This window comes from Monodon monoceros, unplaced genomic scaffold (genome assembly GCF_005190385.1).
Source record: "Monodon monoceros isolate NGI ecotype Baffin Bay Population unplaced genomic scaffold, NGI_Narwhal_1 Super_Scaffold_1, whole genome shotgun sequence".
Classification (NCBI taxonomy): domain Eukaryota; kingdom Metazoa; phylum Chordata; class Mammalia; order Artiodactyla; family Monodontidae; genus Monodon; species Monodon monoceros.
In genome coordinates this window covers 84,566,632-84,584,260 of record NW_021703765.1, presented here as the reverse complement: position 1 = coordinate 84,584,260, position 17,629 = coordinate 84,566,632, and the positions used below count along the sequence as shown (strand labels likewise).

Here is a 17,629-nt window from a genome sequence, read left to right as displayed (position 1 = left end):
CAGAGCCAATAATTTCCGTTTCTAAAGCCTGTTAAGTTGGGTCTTGAATTATGTAATTTCTGTGTCCGTGTTTTTCTTCCAGAATATAAGGCACAATGTAAAAATAACATTTTGGAATGTTCCCCCTGAGGGAGGGATATGCTTAGTAAGGAAAAAAAAAAAAAAGAATGCTTTCTGTGCATTGGGGTCAACGTAGCTTTTACGAAGGATGAGTGATGGGCTTCCCTTGGTTCTTGGGTTCTAGGGACACATGGACCCGACATGACGTGGTCAGCCCATCTCATCTGTTTCTGGAGGTTTCCTCCTAGCATTATCCTTCCGAGGTCTTTTCTCTCCATCTCTCAGCTTAACGCCCAGGAAAGTGTGTGATGTCCAACTGATATGTGATTGCCCACCTTAACGTCCTTTTATCATTTCCCGATGGTCAGTGAGTCCTTACGTGCAGCGTGTGTATCTGGTGGAACATAAAATAGTATTGGGTAGAATATGGACACAGCCTCAAACCACATGCTGAGAAAGTCATTCTCGTTTCCAATCTTGGTCCATCTGGTTAACAGGAATGCCCTTCTCTGTTGGATGCCAGCACGTTCTTAAGACCTTTCTCATGAGGATCTCTCCCTTTAACGAAAAGAGAACAAGTCTTAGGCATAACCCATCGCCTCCTAAGGGCACCAGGACCGCTAGCTGAAAATTAAAGGCATGATTTGAAATTTATTTATTTGCACACTTAGCTTCTATGCATGGCCAGTGATGCCTGTTGTCTACTCCAGTGGCATCAATTTTTTTGAAGAAATATATTTCCTATAAGATGAGTTGATTTAAGTAAGACCTTTTGAATAAAGAATTGCATAATTAGTGCAAAGACAAGGCGATCCTTATAAAGGGGGGGAGGAGGTCTGAAATATTGGTACCCTTGCCCTGGAGTTTCTAACCCCTGAACCCCGATTCCTCCCGACAGTGGTGGCAAGCCGAGGCATCCTGGAAAGCATCCAGAGGTTCTCCTCGCTGCCCACCTACCTCCCAGTGACCTACCACATCCACCACGCGGACGTGTCCTTCTTCCTGAAGGAAGCCAACCAGGACGTCATGAGAAACTCCAGTCTGCAGTCGCGCGTGGAGTCCTTTCTGGTTTACAGATCCAAGAGGTTCCCCGTCCTGAACGCCAGCTACGGGCCTTTCGCCATCGAGCAGGTGGTACCCCAGGACTTGATGCTGCCCTCCAGCCCATTTGGATTCACCAGCACGTTTTCCCTGAACTGGAAGCTGAAAGCGCACATCCTGCGGGACAAGGTCTCCCTGAGCCGGCCCCGCGTGCACGTGCTCTTCCACGTGGTGGGCAGGGACTGGGATGACGCCGGCCCCGCGCAGAGGCTGCCCTGCCTGCGGGTGTTCGCCTTCCGGGAGACCCGGGAGGTGAGGGGCAGCTGCCGGCTGCAGGGGGCCCTGGGGCTGTGCGTGGCACAGCTGGAGCTCCCGGCCGGCTGGTTCGGGCCCCCCACGGTCGTGGCCGGGAGGAAGAAGTCGCCCGAGCCCCCCGAGGGCAGCCCTGTGGAGCTCTACTACGCCCTGCAGCCCGGGGACGAGCGCGGAGACTGTGCCAAGAGAGCCGGAGGGATGCGGACGGGCCGCAGTGACATCGATGAGTCGGGGCCTCCCTTGCAGAGGATCGGCAGTGTTTTTCTTTACCAGACCCCGAGCCGGCCGCCCCTGAGAGAGCTGCGTTTGGACAACCACGTGGCCGTGCAGTACGTGCCAAAGACGGTCAGGCAGGGAGATGTGCTGACGTTTCCCGTCTCCATCTCCAAAAACTCCACGGAGGACCGCTTCACGCTGAGGTGAGTTCATTGGGAGTATCTCCCTGTAGCATCTCCAAGGTCAAAGGGTGCTTCTGGGAACCCTGTCTATTTGATCCGGAGAGATGTGTTAGCGTTGTCCGGGTTAGAAGCATCTTTCCAGGTTTTATAGGCTCCGTGTTCACTGTCAAATCGAGAGACCAGCTGGATCTCTCCGGGTTGGCAGCTGGGCGGTGAAGACCTTCTTATTCCTAGGTTTTCCGGGCCATCCCAGAAAAGCCGGGAGGAGGCTGATGTCTGCCTTTGCCCTGGCTCAGGCGGTTCTCAGCAGGTTTTAGGATAAATGGCTCACAGTTGAAATCAGCCTGCAAATGGGATGGCGACAGTTGTCGGGAAGGATAGGGGATGCAGCTGTGCCAACTCAAAATCTCTTCCAAACGTGTGAGTTCTAAGTGCGCTCTATGGTACCAACCTCAAAGTTACCATTTTGTTTCTCTCTGGAAATAGAGCTTACTGCTCAAAATATAAAAGAGCAGAAAGTGTGAAGGCTATCCAGTAGAATTCGTCGAGTGTCTTACATAAGACTATACCAAAGACGAGGCATTGAAAGTGAGTACTGTGAGCTTTGGGAAAAAGAATGCGTGCATTTTCTCTTTGGAATGTAGTATGGGAGGGAAGCGACTTGCCTTGGCCTCACTGGATTTTCATACCAGTTTTTTGGTTCGTTTGTTTTAAACACAGATGAGTCTGATTATAACAGCTATTTGGCATAAGTGTTGTTCGGTCACTAAATATGTCCTGACACTGCTACATACTCCAGAAACTTGATCTGAAGTGCCATCTAATCAAATTTGTTTGTGACCTCTGAACATAGGAGTGTTCGTGGACATACACATTTATATGTTGGTTTTTAAAGTTCATCCAGTAACGATCACCCTCTTGTCCCTTTCCCATTCTTTCTTTCTTTCTTTTTTTTTTTTTAAAACTTCTTTCTTTCTGTGTTTGTTAAGGGATGGGTGAGTTTAAGAAAGGAGTCATTCTTCTGCTCATACTTTGCACATTTCAGTTTTGTTGATTGTGACCTAGTGCTGGGAATTCCCTTTTAATCTCAACTGAAGAAACAGAAACCAATAGACAGCATTAACCTCATGACTGAACTTGGCTGATTGTTGGAAGGTAAAACCTTTGGCTGGGGTTGGAGGCGCATCTGGGGATTACACACAGGGATTTAGGGCACATAAACACATCTGTGGGTCTGAGGCCTCATGATCTCCCCCTTCTGTTCTTCAGAAATCAGACCTAGGTTGAGCTGGTCGTGGACCCTCGGGCTGGTGTGCTAGCTCTGTGCTTGGTTTTCTCGGGCTCAGCGCTCTTAAATAATATTCTTCGTGGAGATGGCTGTTTATATAGAGAAATATTTTGCTGATGGAAACTCAAGGTTCTGAATAAGGAGAAGTCACGTGATTTCGTATTCCGACATTTTTTTCTGTTTGTCAACTACTGACTGTTGATTTCTTGGACCCTGGTTTACGAACCAGAATCTCTTAAAGTTTTAACTCTCCAGGAGATGATATCCACATCGGGTTTTTTGGGAATCGGTTATATATGTAGAATTAAATTTCACAAATAGCTGTGCATCCAACCACAATCCACTGCCCACTGAGGTGTTCCTCTGAGTCCTGAGGGCTGCCTTGTCATCGGCAAGCTGTGACACGGAGAAACTTGCTCCTGGGCTACATAATCTAAGGGATCCAAGTCTTTGCAGATTCAGAAAGAAGCACCTTTGAAGCATCTAGATCGGGTGGCTCCACTTCCAAGTCAAAAGATTGGAAAATTTTGGACGTAGAGCCAAAGTGTATGTGTTCAGAGTCCATCAATTAGAAAGGTGTTTAAAAAAATCAGTTTTCTGGTTAAGACAAGAGTAAATCAGTAAATATTTCACGAACGTGTGTTTAAGTTGGTAAAGTGGCACACTTTCCGTCTTGTTAAAGGCTGGCATTAATAATGTGCCTGTTGACTACGTAACATGCTCTAATTAGGAATGAGTCTTATCTGTTTATGAAAACAGCTGACAGGGAAACCTGGATCTGGTAATGTCATTAGCCTTTAGTCTGAATTGTCATAATTAGAAAATAAGGAAACTGTGTATCTTTTTTAATGAAGCCAATTTGACGCTCGTTTAGCATGGCTTCCAAATATTTAGAATTAGCACGAGCCTGCTCTATCTGGCCCCCTGCTGTAAATAACCCTGAAGGATCCAGCCAAGTGTCCTTGGGTGCTTTCCTCAGCAATGGTGACTTGTTTCTAGACTCGGCGGTGACAGTGCTAACGAGGTCCAGAGCTGGGCTAATGTTTTATAGATCAGCTGTCAGCAGGACTTCCCTCACCACTTAAGGATGGCCAGGGTGGAGGGGGGACCAAATTACCTGCCTCCAACAGGACTCCTGCTGCGGACAGGGTTTGACCACCTACTGCCACCTTCCTGTCACTTCTGCGCCTGTGATCTCTGGGTGACTCTGTGGCTACACACAGGGGCTCAGCTTCCATTCTGGGAAACAAGTTTTGTCGTGCAAATGATCCGTAAGGGCAATTTACAAAAACAGCTGGGAGGGTGCATGCGTGTGCATTGACCATTGCACAGAGGAAAACCAGGATGGGGCTGTTTGTCATCTTAGAAGTTCTGTTCTCTCCTGGAGCTCGAGTCTTCCAAAGCAGACCTCCACAAAGGAAGAAAAGCAAAATGCTTTTGTTCTTTAGACATCTAAGGATCCCTTTTAATTTCAGAGAATGTTTTCCTTCCAGTGGACAACAGAAGCATCCCACAGCACTTGTACCCTTTCTTGCATGTTCTCACCACCCCATCTCCTTTCCTTCCCCGACAGAGAGCTAATGTCAGAAGCATCCTAGGTCTCCCATCACCTGATTACGTGTCCGGAGAATCAAAGGCCTCGAAAGCTCTTTCTTGCTCATCTTTCCCACCTATTTTTTGGTTGCTTCTTCCCACGGGAAGTCAGTTTCAAAGGAGTCTGGTTGTCAGATCTGAATGCGAGCCTGAAGCCAGATATTTGCATAGCATTAGCTTGGTTCCCTGATACTCCAGGAAATGCAGGTGGAAAGGTCCAGAAAAGAGGCATGGCACTCAGATGCCTGGGTGCTTTTCTCAAAGTCAGAGATATGCTTAGATTGGTTAAATGAATGAATAAACGGGCATATTGTTAATTATTAACCAATACATATGCTTTGCTGAAGTCTTTACACTTTTACATGCTAAATACTCAAGTTTGTTAAGAATCTCGTGCCCAGACTGTGGTCAGACCTAAGGCCATCTCCGAATAAGGCATTATTACCACGTAGATATTCTTGCAAAGATAAGAGTTGTAAACAAAAGAGAAAGAGAATAAAGTAAGAATATCTGACAAGGCGACAAAGTGGGCCTGGGGTTGATAAGCCTCAAAAGATATTCTTTGGTGGTTTGGGAATCTCAGTTGTTAGAAATAATATGTGGTGGTTTGAGGTGGTTTTGGCCCTGAACTCGATTCACTTGAATGATGTAGCTTTTGAACCTGCCTTGGGCCAGGAAAAGATCTCTTCTTATTCTGTTTCAGGTAAGCTATGCCCTGGTGTAGCCAATAATATTCTTAGCTGCAGGCCATAAATCCCAGCCTGCTAATCTAAGAAAATAAATACATGAAAGATTAGTTGGATGTATATTTTGGGTCTCAAGAATTAATAAGGCACGGGGGCACTAGCCTTGGCAATGCACAGGGTGGGAGGGGGAAGTTGCCCCCGGTGTAGATGCAACAGCCTTCTTGCCCAGCACCCCTCCCCGGCCCGGCACAACGAATTCCTTCAGAAGTTCCTTCTGTTCTTACTATAATCAAAGGTGCAAAGACCCTTGGGAAGCTCCCAGTGGCTCACATACCTACTTGCTGTCTGTGCCCGGGGTAGGAGAGGGAGCCGGTGTGGCTTCCAGAATGAGAGGTGGGCTCCTGGAGTCATCTTTCACTAAGAGCATATCCCGGGGTGGCAGTGTTTCCCTCCTGAGAAAACTGGGTGCTTTTAAGGAGAGGATGATGTTGGGTATCTCGAAACCCTGCACAGGTCCCTGACATCTGTGCTTGGCACTGCGTCTCCGTCTGTCATCCGGTGGGAATTAAGGGAGTTGCTTCTGGAGCGGAATGGAGTGAGAGGCAGACAGAGAAAGGAGGCCATTCCTTCTCTTTTCAATAAAGCTCCTGTTTGAGAATATATTTAGATTTACAAAAAAAGTTTTGAAATCAGTACGGGACAATGCCAAGTGCCTGGTGGCCAGTTTCCCCCTGTTATCAGCATCTTTCATTAGCATGGTTCATTTGTCACAATCAGTGCACCCATATTATTATTAACTGAAGTCCACGCTCATTCACATCCCCTTAGTCTTTGCCCGATGGCCCCTTTTTTGTTCCAGGCTCCCACCCAGGATATCATGTACATTTAGTCATCATGTCTTTAACTACGCTTGACTGTGACTACTTCTCACACTTGCTTTGTTTCTGTTGTCTTGATAGCTTTGAGACTTCCCGGTTCAGACTTTTTGAAGAACGTCCCTCTGTTGGGATTATCTGATGTTTTCCTCGTGATGAGACCGAAGTAATGGGTTTGGGGGTAAAACAGCACAGAGATAAAGTGTTGTTTTTATTCGTCTGCCAACCACAAGAGTTTAAAATCATCCCCTCTATTCTCTTTCACCTTTCCACTGAAGAAGCATTTATTGAGGAAGTCAGGAAATACACAGATGAGTAAAGAGGAGAGATGAGTCCTATCTAAGGGGACAGGAGCATGAGACAGTAAGACCTGGCCCTGGGGGAGTGGAGAATATGTAGTGGTTTTTTTTTTTAATTTGATTTTTGTTTTGTGTTGATTGGAGTGTAGTTGGCTTGCGGTGTTGTGTTGATTTCGGGTGTGCAGTGGGATGGCTCAGTTGTGCATATGCACGTGTCTGTTCTTTCTTGGATTCTTTTCCCATGTGGGTTGTTGCAGAATATTGAGTGGAGTTCCCTGTGCTGTACAGTAGGTCCTTGTTGATTATGTAGTGGTTTTATGGGCCAAAAAGAAGGGATTTCAGGCAAAGAGGACAGCACAGGTAAAGGCACAAAGACATCAGGTGTATCTCTGTGCTCTTTTTTATTCCCCCATCATCTTGAAATAAAAGCCAATTGGGATTTTCAAGAACAAACAAACAAACGAAAAATGCCATTTTCATTGCATTGTATCAAGAACACGTACTCCCGCCCTGACTTAATCAGTGTTGATGTGAAATTTAGTCACTGGCTGGGGTGGTATTTCTCAGGTTTTTCGTCTGTAAAGTTGCTTTTCTCTGCACTCCCTATACTGTATTTTCCAGAAGGAAGTGATGGTCCACAGCTCACAATTACAGAATTACACGCTGCCTCGTTGTGGGTGGTATATTTACGTAATTTTTTTTGGAATCCTGCAGGTGAAATTTGTTTATTCTCCCTCATGTATTTATTTATTCAATCATTCATTTATTTCAGTAAGGGCTTCTGGAGATTGACTTTACAGTTTGGGTTATAATTCAAAAGAGTAGACATTTCTCAGCCTTTAGCTATTGACATTTGGGTCAGATGACATTCTGTTGTGAGGGGCAGTCCGGTCTGTACATAGTAGGATGGTTAGCGGCATCCCTGGCCTCAACCCACTGTATACACAACCCCGAATTTTGATACCCCAAGATGGGTCCAGCTGTTTCCCAATGTCCCCTCGGGGATAAAATCACCCCTGCACGTGAAAAACTATGATCCTGGTTGTCGGGAAAAAACTCAGCTCTTACTCAGAGGGAGGTTCCCAGTTTAGAATGAAGGTAACACTGGGTAGGGTCCAGCTTTTCTGGAAAATCCCTTAAGTTGTACCTGCCACACGTTTTTACTTCTGCTTGAATGCGTGCCGCAGGAGGGCAGAAACTTCGGTCTGCTCACCACCCTTTCCTCCTTCCTCATGCACTACCTGGCCCGCCCTGGACACCCGTCGGCTACTGGGGGATCGAATAGCTGTCACTGGTTCCATGAGTCCACTCCATGTACCTTCTGTTAAGGGAGGGGCCAGAGAGCAGGTTCTTCTGTGAGACTTGAGGTGAGAGGGTCGGTCTATTTCAAGGCCATGTAATGTATGCAAGATGACAAGGGTCGGGTGCAGCCGTATTAGGGTACTTGTGCTGTAAGAGGGACCCGGAGCTGAGATGAGCTGAGGCCACTGCTTCCAGTGGTGACTGCTCCTAAGATCCTCTTGGGGTGAAGCCTTGGTGTTAGTATTTTTTTTCGTAACAAAAATACCCATGAAGCTAAATGCCTGCACATGAGTTTCTTTAAGTAATTAATCATTGGTCTGTTATTACAGTTCATGTACCTTAAGGTAACGGAAAACTAAAGCTATACTGTGAACAGATTTAAAAAAATGGTTCTTCAATCTTTTTCATGATCTCTTTTATTATTGTTGTTTTTAATTGATGTATAGTTGATTTACAATATTGTGTCTGGTGTTAGTCTTTTTAAAAAGGTGTCCAAGAGATTCGGACATGCAGCTGGAGTTGGGAGCCATTGGGTCCGTGTCATCCTTCTTGCTATCCTGGGCTATGCTTATTGAGTAGAATGGTCAAGTTAGAAATTTAACTGTTTAAACCGCCTTCTCTCTCTGTCTCTCTCTCTCTCTCAGTCCCCTGTGCCCCCCACCCTGTATAATTGAGTCACACATAATTGCATGTATGTGCAAGCTCCACTGTGTAACAATACACACAGCCTTTCTGTACACAACTTCACGGGCTTCACGCATTTCAGGATGTTAATCCATAGTGGCCTCCAACTCAAGAATCCCTCCATCACCTGACAGCTATGGTTCCTTTCTAGCGATACTTTTTTTGACCGAGGTTGACAGCTCTGATCCTCTTGGGGGAAAAGAAGAAAGGAGGAAGGTACCAACGGTGGCACCAGCTGTGCTCCCAGATTGGTACTGGGAAAGTTGCCTGAGGTTTCACTGAATCTTTTTCCCATGTTCTAGTGGGAGGCTTGTCTCATGAGCAAGAGAACTTGACTTTGGCCAACTTGGCAGGGCTGGGAGTTCTAGAAGATAATGGAAGGATTTCCTTCTTTTTTATGGCTGGATAATATTCCATGGTGTATATACATCACATTTTCTTTATCCATTCATCCACTATGGACACTCAGGTTGTTTCCATGTCTTGACTTCCGCGAATAATGCTGCAGTGAAGAGCGGGGAGCAGACAACCTCTTTGACGTAGTGATTTCTGTTTTTTCCGCAACAACATGGATGAACCTCAAGGGCATTATGTTCAGCGAGGTAAGTCAGAGAAAGACAGATTCTGTATACTATTGCTTATATGTGGAGCCTAACAAAAGCTCGCAGATACAGAGAGTAGATGGATGGCTGCCAGAGGCTTGAGGGGAGGGGGAAAAGGGAAGATGCTGATCCAAGGGTACCAACTTGCAGTTTTAAGATGAAGAGGTTCTGGGGGTCAAAGTCATGCAACCAAAGCTCTCTGTGATCTTCTTTGGCTATGCCAGCTTCTGCTCATTGCTGTTTATACTCTGTAACCTTGAGCTGACCTTCATCTCTGTGTAAGGACCTTATCACATCCCCTGCATGGTAGACCCACCTGACAGTCTCCTTTTCAACCAGACTGAAAGCCACTGGAGGGAAAGGGCTGGGTTCACTAGTGTATCATGGCTGTACTCGGCTGATTGCTCTGACGGCTGGTGTGAATTTGGGTCTGCAGATCTGGGTGAGCAAAGGTAGATACATGTTGGGTGAGAACACTCAGCCATTTCAGAGTGTTACGGCCTCTCCCTGCCTCCAGTCACATTTCTGTGTTCTGGGGTGGAAAGGAGTGGGGAGATGGTAGAGGTTTATACAAGGCCAGGTGGGGAGGAGTTGGGGATGGGTTTTGGTCTTTAGTGTCATCTGTTCATTCATTTGGTATCCATGGAGATTCCACTTCCAAGGTGGTCTTTGGTTGGCTGGCCACAGAGGCTGTTGAGGGAATGTCTTCATATCCTTCTCCCAGCACCTTCAGATGTGATTTCTCTGTACCTCTTCTGGGTTACTCGTGGGAACACAGGAGTGATGTGCTGGGTCCAGGAAGTTTGGGGAGATAGCTGAATATAATAATAATGGTGATAATAATAGGCAGCAGCATTAAGGATCTACTTGTGTCTGACACTGTTCTCAGTGCTTAAAATATTTTTCACACATTTAATCCTCAGAACAACCCCACGAAGTAGGTGCTTTTATCACCTGTGTTTTCCAGAACTGGGCACAGAAACACAAGAGGTGAATAACTTGACAGACGCCCTAGAGCTCATAACGCCTTTACTTTGAGGTCCGGAGAACTCGCCCTCGCTGACCTATATCCCAGAACCCATGTTTTGGAAAATCCCTCTTCATCAATGCGAGGCGGGAAGGTAGACACCGACACTCCTAAATCTCATTCTTTTTAAAAGCACTTAAGAGAATGAATTACCTGAAACATTTCCCTTATTGAGGAGACGTTTCTTGAGTGTGAAGCTTGGTGCCGGGGATGTAATAGCAAATAAGAGACACGGACCCAGCCCTGTACTGAGTAGTCGGTGATGTGAGAGAGACCATTGGCGGGGGGGTCTGTTTGGCAGGTTAAGATGCCAACTTAAGACAGTGCTTTGGAGCATAGACAGTTGAAGGTGTGTCCACCGTCATGAGCATCTGTCAGGCTTACCAGTCACTGCAGTGTAAAGAGCTCTGAAGGATGCTACGTGGATTATTGTGGGCCCGTCCAGGCACTTCAGACGCTGGTAATTATCACGAGGAATGGCAATTTCAGATCCAGGGGGCACACCTCTCGGAGACCACATGGGTTTATGAGGAAGAGCACAGGGCATGGAGCCAGGACCACGGGCACCCATCTTGGCATCCTCACTGCCTGTGCACCCTTGGGAAGGTCATCGAAGGTCACTGAGCCTCAGTCTCTGGGCTCTTAGCTTTCCGGGTGTTGATGGTGTAAACGAAAGACGACAGGTGAGCCTTGAGCAGGCATTTAGGAAATAACCAGTCACCCAAGGGACGCATCAGGTATCAGCTGAAATGCAGACAGATGACCTCAGGTCACTTCACGCTGAGCAGTGTCCATTCATTCTGAAAGAGGGCCGTGTTAACACAAGGCGCAGGTCGCCTCCGACGTAAACAGTGAAGAAGAAACAGACGAAGGAGCATGTTCAAAGCTGCTGAAGAGGCATTTCCTTGGATCACTTAGGAGAGCGACTGACTCAGCACCTGCTGGTAGGAGACAGGAGAGCGGACCCAGGTGTCAGAATTCTGTCTCCTGAATTCTGAAGGTATGCAAGTAAATTGATTTTTAAAAATCCAGCAGAAATCATTCCGGCATCAACACACAAACAAAGGCCTGGGGAAGGCATCAGCTCAAGAGTAAGAAAGAGATCAGCTGAGTGATATAGGTGCAAAAATCAACGTGGTGCATCTGACCACAAGTGTGCAGTTTCCCCTCCTTCAAAGCCTCTTTGAAAGAGAGATGACACCTGAACGTGGCTTATATACTTGGATTCTCTTCCCCACCTCTTGCCCCTTGAACCTGGCCTCGGTGTATTGCTTTCCGAGTAGAATATAGAAGAAGTGAGGATCTGGAACTTCTGAGGCTAGACACTCTAAAAAGCTGTAACTTTCCACCTAGGTCTCTGGGAACACTTGCTTTTAGAGCCCAGAGCCGCCTGTAAGAAGTCCAGCTCGTCTTCTGGGAGATCCCATGAGAAGCTCTGAAGCTCCATGGAGAGAGGGGGGACCTGGTGATCCCCATCTTCTAGCCATTCCTGTCCAGGCCCCAGACACGTGCATGAAGCTGTCTTGGCCGCTGTCGGTCAGCTAGTGGACAACTTAGTACCACCAGGGGACTGCACCAATTCCAGGTGGAGCAGACGCATCTCACGGCTGAGCCCTGCTCATATTCCTGGTACATAAAGAGTGATGTATAAGAAAACGGTGGTGTTCTAAAGCACTAACTTTTAGGGTAGTTTGTTAGCTGCATTAGTAAGTAATTAGCAATCATAGGGAATTTCGCCAGTAAGCTCTACTTGCGAAAGGACAGAGGTGATGCACTGCGGCTGCTTGCTCTGCAGTTTACAGCTCACCCTTCTCGTGCTCTGCTGTGACTCTCAGTAGGTCCACCTCTGTAACCTGCATTTCCCAGATGCCCTACACTACCCAGATCTGGCTTCTGATGGCTTCGGCCAGTGGGACCCAGTGGCAGGAATCCTGTGGCCGGGAAGATGGGAGAAGTCGGCATAGTTTTCTGTCTTGCTCCCCGGTCCCTGCTCAGGCCAGAAAGCTCGTCCATCCGTGGTTCCACCCCCCGCCAGGCAGCCTGTGCCATGGCTCCAAATCCTACAGGGAGACTTTGCCGTTGGCCTCTTATGATGCCCCCTCCTTCCTTGCTTTGTCCTTCTGACCCGAGGAGAAAAGACTTCCTGCAGTTATTTATATCAGGGCTGCATCACCATCATCTAGTTGTTCTGCCAGCAATTTCAGCCCCTCTGTAACTAGTCCTCTGTATTAAAGCCCTTCCGGTCAGTTATCTGCTGTGGTTTCTGTTCCCTGACTTGACCCTGTGGGTGTAGCTGTTTGAAAAGATAATTTTTATGAAAGCAGAATATCTTTTCCCATCAACTCCATATTGTACCAGAAGCAGAGACAATCATGAAGGTTTGTCAGTTATGTCAACCCCAGCTGGGAGCAAAGGCAGAAGGGTCGTAAGCAATGCAGAAATGAATTTGCCCAAACAGAAAACATCATAAATATGATAACAACTTTGGAAAGAGCCAGAGGCAGAAGAAAGAGAACACAGAGAAGCAAGATAATAGTTTTTTCTCTTCAGGCTGTGAGCTCCTTATGCAAATGTGAAAACTCAGTGTTCGTATTTCTTTTCTGTTCTCATTTTGGGCAGTGGAAGGATTGTTGATGACAAAAGAGATCATCCAGGGATGCGTGTCTTTATCAAAAGCAAGGATCCCAGACCCGGAGATGAATCGGAGGTGTGATCTGAAGCCCAGGGTTATTCCAAGCCGATGGAAGAAATACAAGACTGACCCTCTCTCCCTCTCCGTTTTCCCATCTCAACACACACACAAAGCGTTGAGTGGACGCAGGCACAGAGCATAAAGGGGGAACAGGTCCTCATTCCATCCATCAAAGCCCTGCCTGAACGCTCCTCCTCTCTCCGTGACCCCAGGCTGTTGAAAACCCAGGTGTTGGTGTATATTTTGTAAGATAATGCATGTTGAGTAAAACTCATCCATGTTCTGTCCACACAAATAGAAGGCCTGGGTGTGGATCAGAGTTGCCCAAGTTGGGCATGAATCAGATTACAAGAGAAATGGCAGTCCGTCTATGTAAATAGATTGCAGAAGGGAAGGGAAGAAGGAAGGAAGGAAGGGAAGGAGGAAGGAAGGGAAGGAGGGAGGGAAGGAGGGAGGGAGGGAGGAAGGAAATACAACGATATAAGAGAGAGGAAGAATTTATTTGGGAAGAAGCATAAAGCAAAAGTAATTCTTGGGCTTCCCTGGTGGCGCAGTGGTTGAGAGTCCACCTGCCGATGCAGGGGACGCGGGTTCGTGCCCCGGTCCGGGAGGATCCCACGTGCCGCGGAGCGGCTGGGCCCGTGAGCCATGGCCGCTGAGCCTGCGCGTCCGGAGCCTGTGCTCTGCAGCGGGAGAGGCCACAACAGTGAGAGGCCCGTGCACCGCAAAAAAACCAAACCAAACCAAACCATATATATATATATATATATATATGAACAGACATTTCACAGAAGAAAAGACACAAAGTAGCCAATAAATAGAAAAGATACTCCATCTCATTAGAAATCAGAGAAGAACAAATTAAAACTACTATACATTTCAATTTCATATCCACCAAGTTGCCAGAAGTCAGGCAGCCTGATAATAGCACAAGTTGTAGAGAATGTGGAACAAAGGAAACCTTCATTTATTCCTGGTGGGCAGAATTGGTGCCGCCTTTTTAGGAAATACACCCAGCAATGTCGAAGATACGCATACACTATGACCCGAAATTTCCACTTCTAAAGTCTAGAATCTAGAGAAACTCTTGTATTTGTTTACCAGAAGGCATACATAAATATTCATAGCAGTGCTGTTTTAATAGCAAAAAACTGGAAGTGTCCCAAATGACCGTTGAGAGGATAATGGATAAATAAATGTTGACATATTCCTACAATGGAATCCTATACATTCATGAAAATGATTCAGTTACACCCCTGTGGGTAATCTCTGATATAAAATATTTAATTGAAAGATTCAGAAAAATACATTTATGCAAAGATTAAAAATTAGGCATACATTAACAGCAGAGTATTCATGGATGATGGATATATACATTCATTTAGGTAAAACTATAAAAAATGACAAGGAGATGAACACAAAATTTAGAATAATAGGTCTCAGTGGGGAGAATGAGGATATTAATGGGGAGAAACATGCAGGGGGCTTCAAAGATACTGGGTATATTCTAGTTCGTAACCTGGGCGCTAGTACAAGAGTGTTTACTGTTGTTTCTTGAACTGTTCATTTGTGATATATATTCTTTTCTTTATACTACATATATCTAACTTCAGTTAATACTTCATATATACTTATGTACATGTGTGTGTATGTGAGTGATACGCGCCAGATTTCAAAATGCTTTGTAAGGAAAAAGTGAGTCACTTGTCATTTACCACGGGAAGAAATTCAGGCTGTTTGTAGACTTTTCCGCAGTAACATTCCACGCTGTTCAATGCAGAAGATAATAGAGCGATGTCTGCAGATCACTGAAGTGCTCATTAAAGGAATAGTGGTTATTTTACATTAGCATAATGCTATTCACAGAAAACTATATAGCTTTTGTGATACGAAAGTCTTCCAAAACATTAGGTGAGAAAAGTGAGGGCAAAAGAAGGGATAGTGTAGACGGATAGAAAGGCAGATAGATGATGGTGATGATGAAGACAGGTAGATAGATAGATAGATGAGAGGATGGATGGATGGATGGATGGATGGATGGTTGGATGGATGGAAGGATGGATAGGTAGGTAGGTAGATACACAGATACAAAGATACATGGATAAGTGGTTACCTGGATGGGTGGATGGGTGGATGACTGACGGCTATCGATACATAGATACATAGACATTGGTAGGTCTTCCTTAACTATTGCATCTCAAGCAGGGTCCCTCCCTTCCCGCCATCATCTTGCTTTAATATGTTCTTTACTAGAACTTACCACTGCGTGGAATTCAGCTGTTTGGGTCATTGTGCTTTGACTGTTGGGTCTCCTCCCTCTGTGAGCTCCACGTGAGCAGATCTCTTTCCTTTCTTGCGCATGCTCAAAACCCCAGTGCAGTGTCTGACACGTAGTCGATCCCCATATGTCTCTGGGGATCGAGTGCTTTGATTAATATAAAGCCAAAGACCATGATGAATTTAAAAGCGCTAAAAGATTCTCTGTGTGTTGGTAGAGCCCAGCTTTGCTGATGTGGAAACGGGACGACCTTTTACCTCTGGTCCTGCATCTGAGACTCTGTGGTTAAGTTTTTCCCAGCTCTTATCCTAAGGCAGGGTTTCTCAACCCCAGCACCACTGACTGGACTGGATACTTCTTTGCTGTGTCTCTGTGTGGGGAGTGAGGAGGGGGGCAGTGCTCTAAGACTTGTAGGATTTCGAGTGGCATCCCTGGCCTCTACCAACTGGTAGCCCTCCTCCTCCTTCAGTTGTGATCTGTAGATGTCTCCAGCCATTGCCTCCTCCTTCAGCTGTGATCTGTAGATGTCTCCAGCCATTGCCAAATGTCTCCGGGTCCAGATCATCCTTGGCTGAGACCATTATTATTATCCTAAGGAAACTTTTCCTTCTTGTTTATCATGGAATGGCATATTAGTTGAATTCTTCTTCAAAGAAGTTTATAGCCATCCTCTCACTGATTCTTTGACTCGTCAGGATTTACATTCTTCTACCATGATCACCTGGTGTTTTCTAGGCATTTCTCGTTACTTACTGGTAGACAGTCTCATTTGGCTCTGAAGAGGAGTATATTACCACTTTCTAGATACTGTTGAAAGAAAACAAAAGAAGCAGAGGAAACTATTTGTTGAGGGCCAAAACTTACATGCTAAAAGCAACCAGAATATAAGAGAGTAATATTGATTGTGGTGTCATAAAATCCAGCACCACATTCTATGTGGAAACTTCCCCCAGAATGGATGGGGTTTAGGATTACAATGTAAAATAAATGTGGAGTTAAGAATTCAGTCTGGGGGTATCTTTTAAACCAAGAATTAATCAAACAAGAGAATCGCTGTGCTACTAGAGACATGATTTGTTGGGAAAAGATGTCTGAAAATCGGGTTACTTTGGTGAAACTGAATACACATTCTCAGAAGAAAAAGTTTCTGACATTCTCTACCTAAGTAAAATCAAAGCGCATGAAAAGCCGCCTTTTCTTAAGGCGGATCTATCCATTTTCTTCGCCAGAAGGGACAACCCATGGCAGGGCTGCCTGGATTTCCAACATGCTGCTCAGAAAATGTGCCCTTTCCAAAGCTGATTTCAATTCCTTGTTGCCTTCAAAATTAGCACCTGATGCCCTTTTCCACCGGTTTGAGGAAGATTTATTTTAATTCTGCTTTTCAGACTCTTGACTATATTAACAGCGAAGAAAACTCAGGGGGGCTTATGTTTCAGACAAGTACAAATGGAGAGGATCTCGGATGCACAGGTTTGAGGCTTCCCCTGTCATCCGCTGTTTGCCGGCAGGAGTTTTCTCTGTGCTGGGCTGATCGGGTGACGGTACTCAGGCCTAAGATTAGGTCTTTTCTCTTTACAGACCTGTGTCACCTTGGAAAAGGGGCAAAATCCATTGTTTACAGTAGGTGCCCTCATTTTAGGTAAGTTTCATCTTAGGGAAGGAACTGGCCTATTTCTGCTCTATTGAGCCTTTGAATCAGAAACTTAAGGAATTCTCAGATTGGAGAAGAGCAAAGGTTTGATATTGGTTTTTGCGGGAGAAGTAGGACATTGCCTCTTGGCTTCATCAGAGGCTGGGAACACTCAGATCCTAAAAATGCAGACTTAGAATCTGTCAGTTGTTTACTCCCTGCCTCTTGCAGGGATACCAGCGTAATTCTAGTACCAGGTGGCCTGGACTGAATGAGTCCAGGCTTTTTCTCGGTCCAGGGTCTTTGGTTTCTTTAAATTTCTTTTTAAAGAGATACTAATTTATTTTTTATTTTGTGGCCGCGCTGCACGGCTTGTGGGATCTTAGTTCCCCGACCAGGGGTCAATCCCATGCCCCCTGCAGTGGAAGCTCAGAGTCCTGACCACTGGACGGCCAGGGAAGTCCCGTCTTTAGGTCCCTTTTAAGCAGCAGTGCTTATATACAACCAGAGGAAACAGACATTATTTTTTTCAAAATTTAAAACCGTTTTATTCTTGAAATTTCCAAACACGTATGAAAGTAGAAAGCATGAAATAACGAACCTCCATGAACCAGTTGCCCAGATCCGTAAGTTACCAACTTTCACCACTTTTGTGTCATTTTTCCCTCTCACCAACATTTCTTAAGAATCGGCTCTAAAAGACAGTATGCTAAGTGAAAGAAACCAGCCACAAAAGGCCACCTATTGTGCGCTTCCATTGCTGTGATATTCTGGAAAAGGCAAAGTGTGGGGATGGAAAACTGGTCAGTGGTTGCTAGGGATGGAGAGGAGAGATGTCTTGACTACAAAAGGAAAC

General features: G+C 45.8%; 1 protein-coding gene across 1 annotated transcript in view; it reads left to right on the top strand.

Annotated features, from left to right (window-relative positions):
- The first annotated feature begins 261 nt into the window (after positions 1 to 261).
- The window catches only part of TMEM132D (transmembrane protein 132D), a 481,047-nt gene continuing 463,679 nt past the window's right edge, over positions 262 to 17,629 (top strand). Inside the window, exons 1-2 of the mRNA XM_029218452.1 lie at positions 262 to 361; positions 959 to 1,835. Of these exons, the coding sequence (XP_029074285.1) occupies positions 262 to 361; positions 959 to 1,835 (977 nt within the window). The remainder of the gene's footprint in view (positions 362 to 958; positions 1,836 to 17,629) is intronic.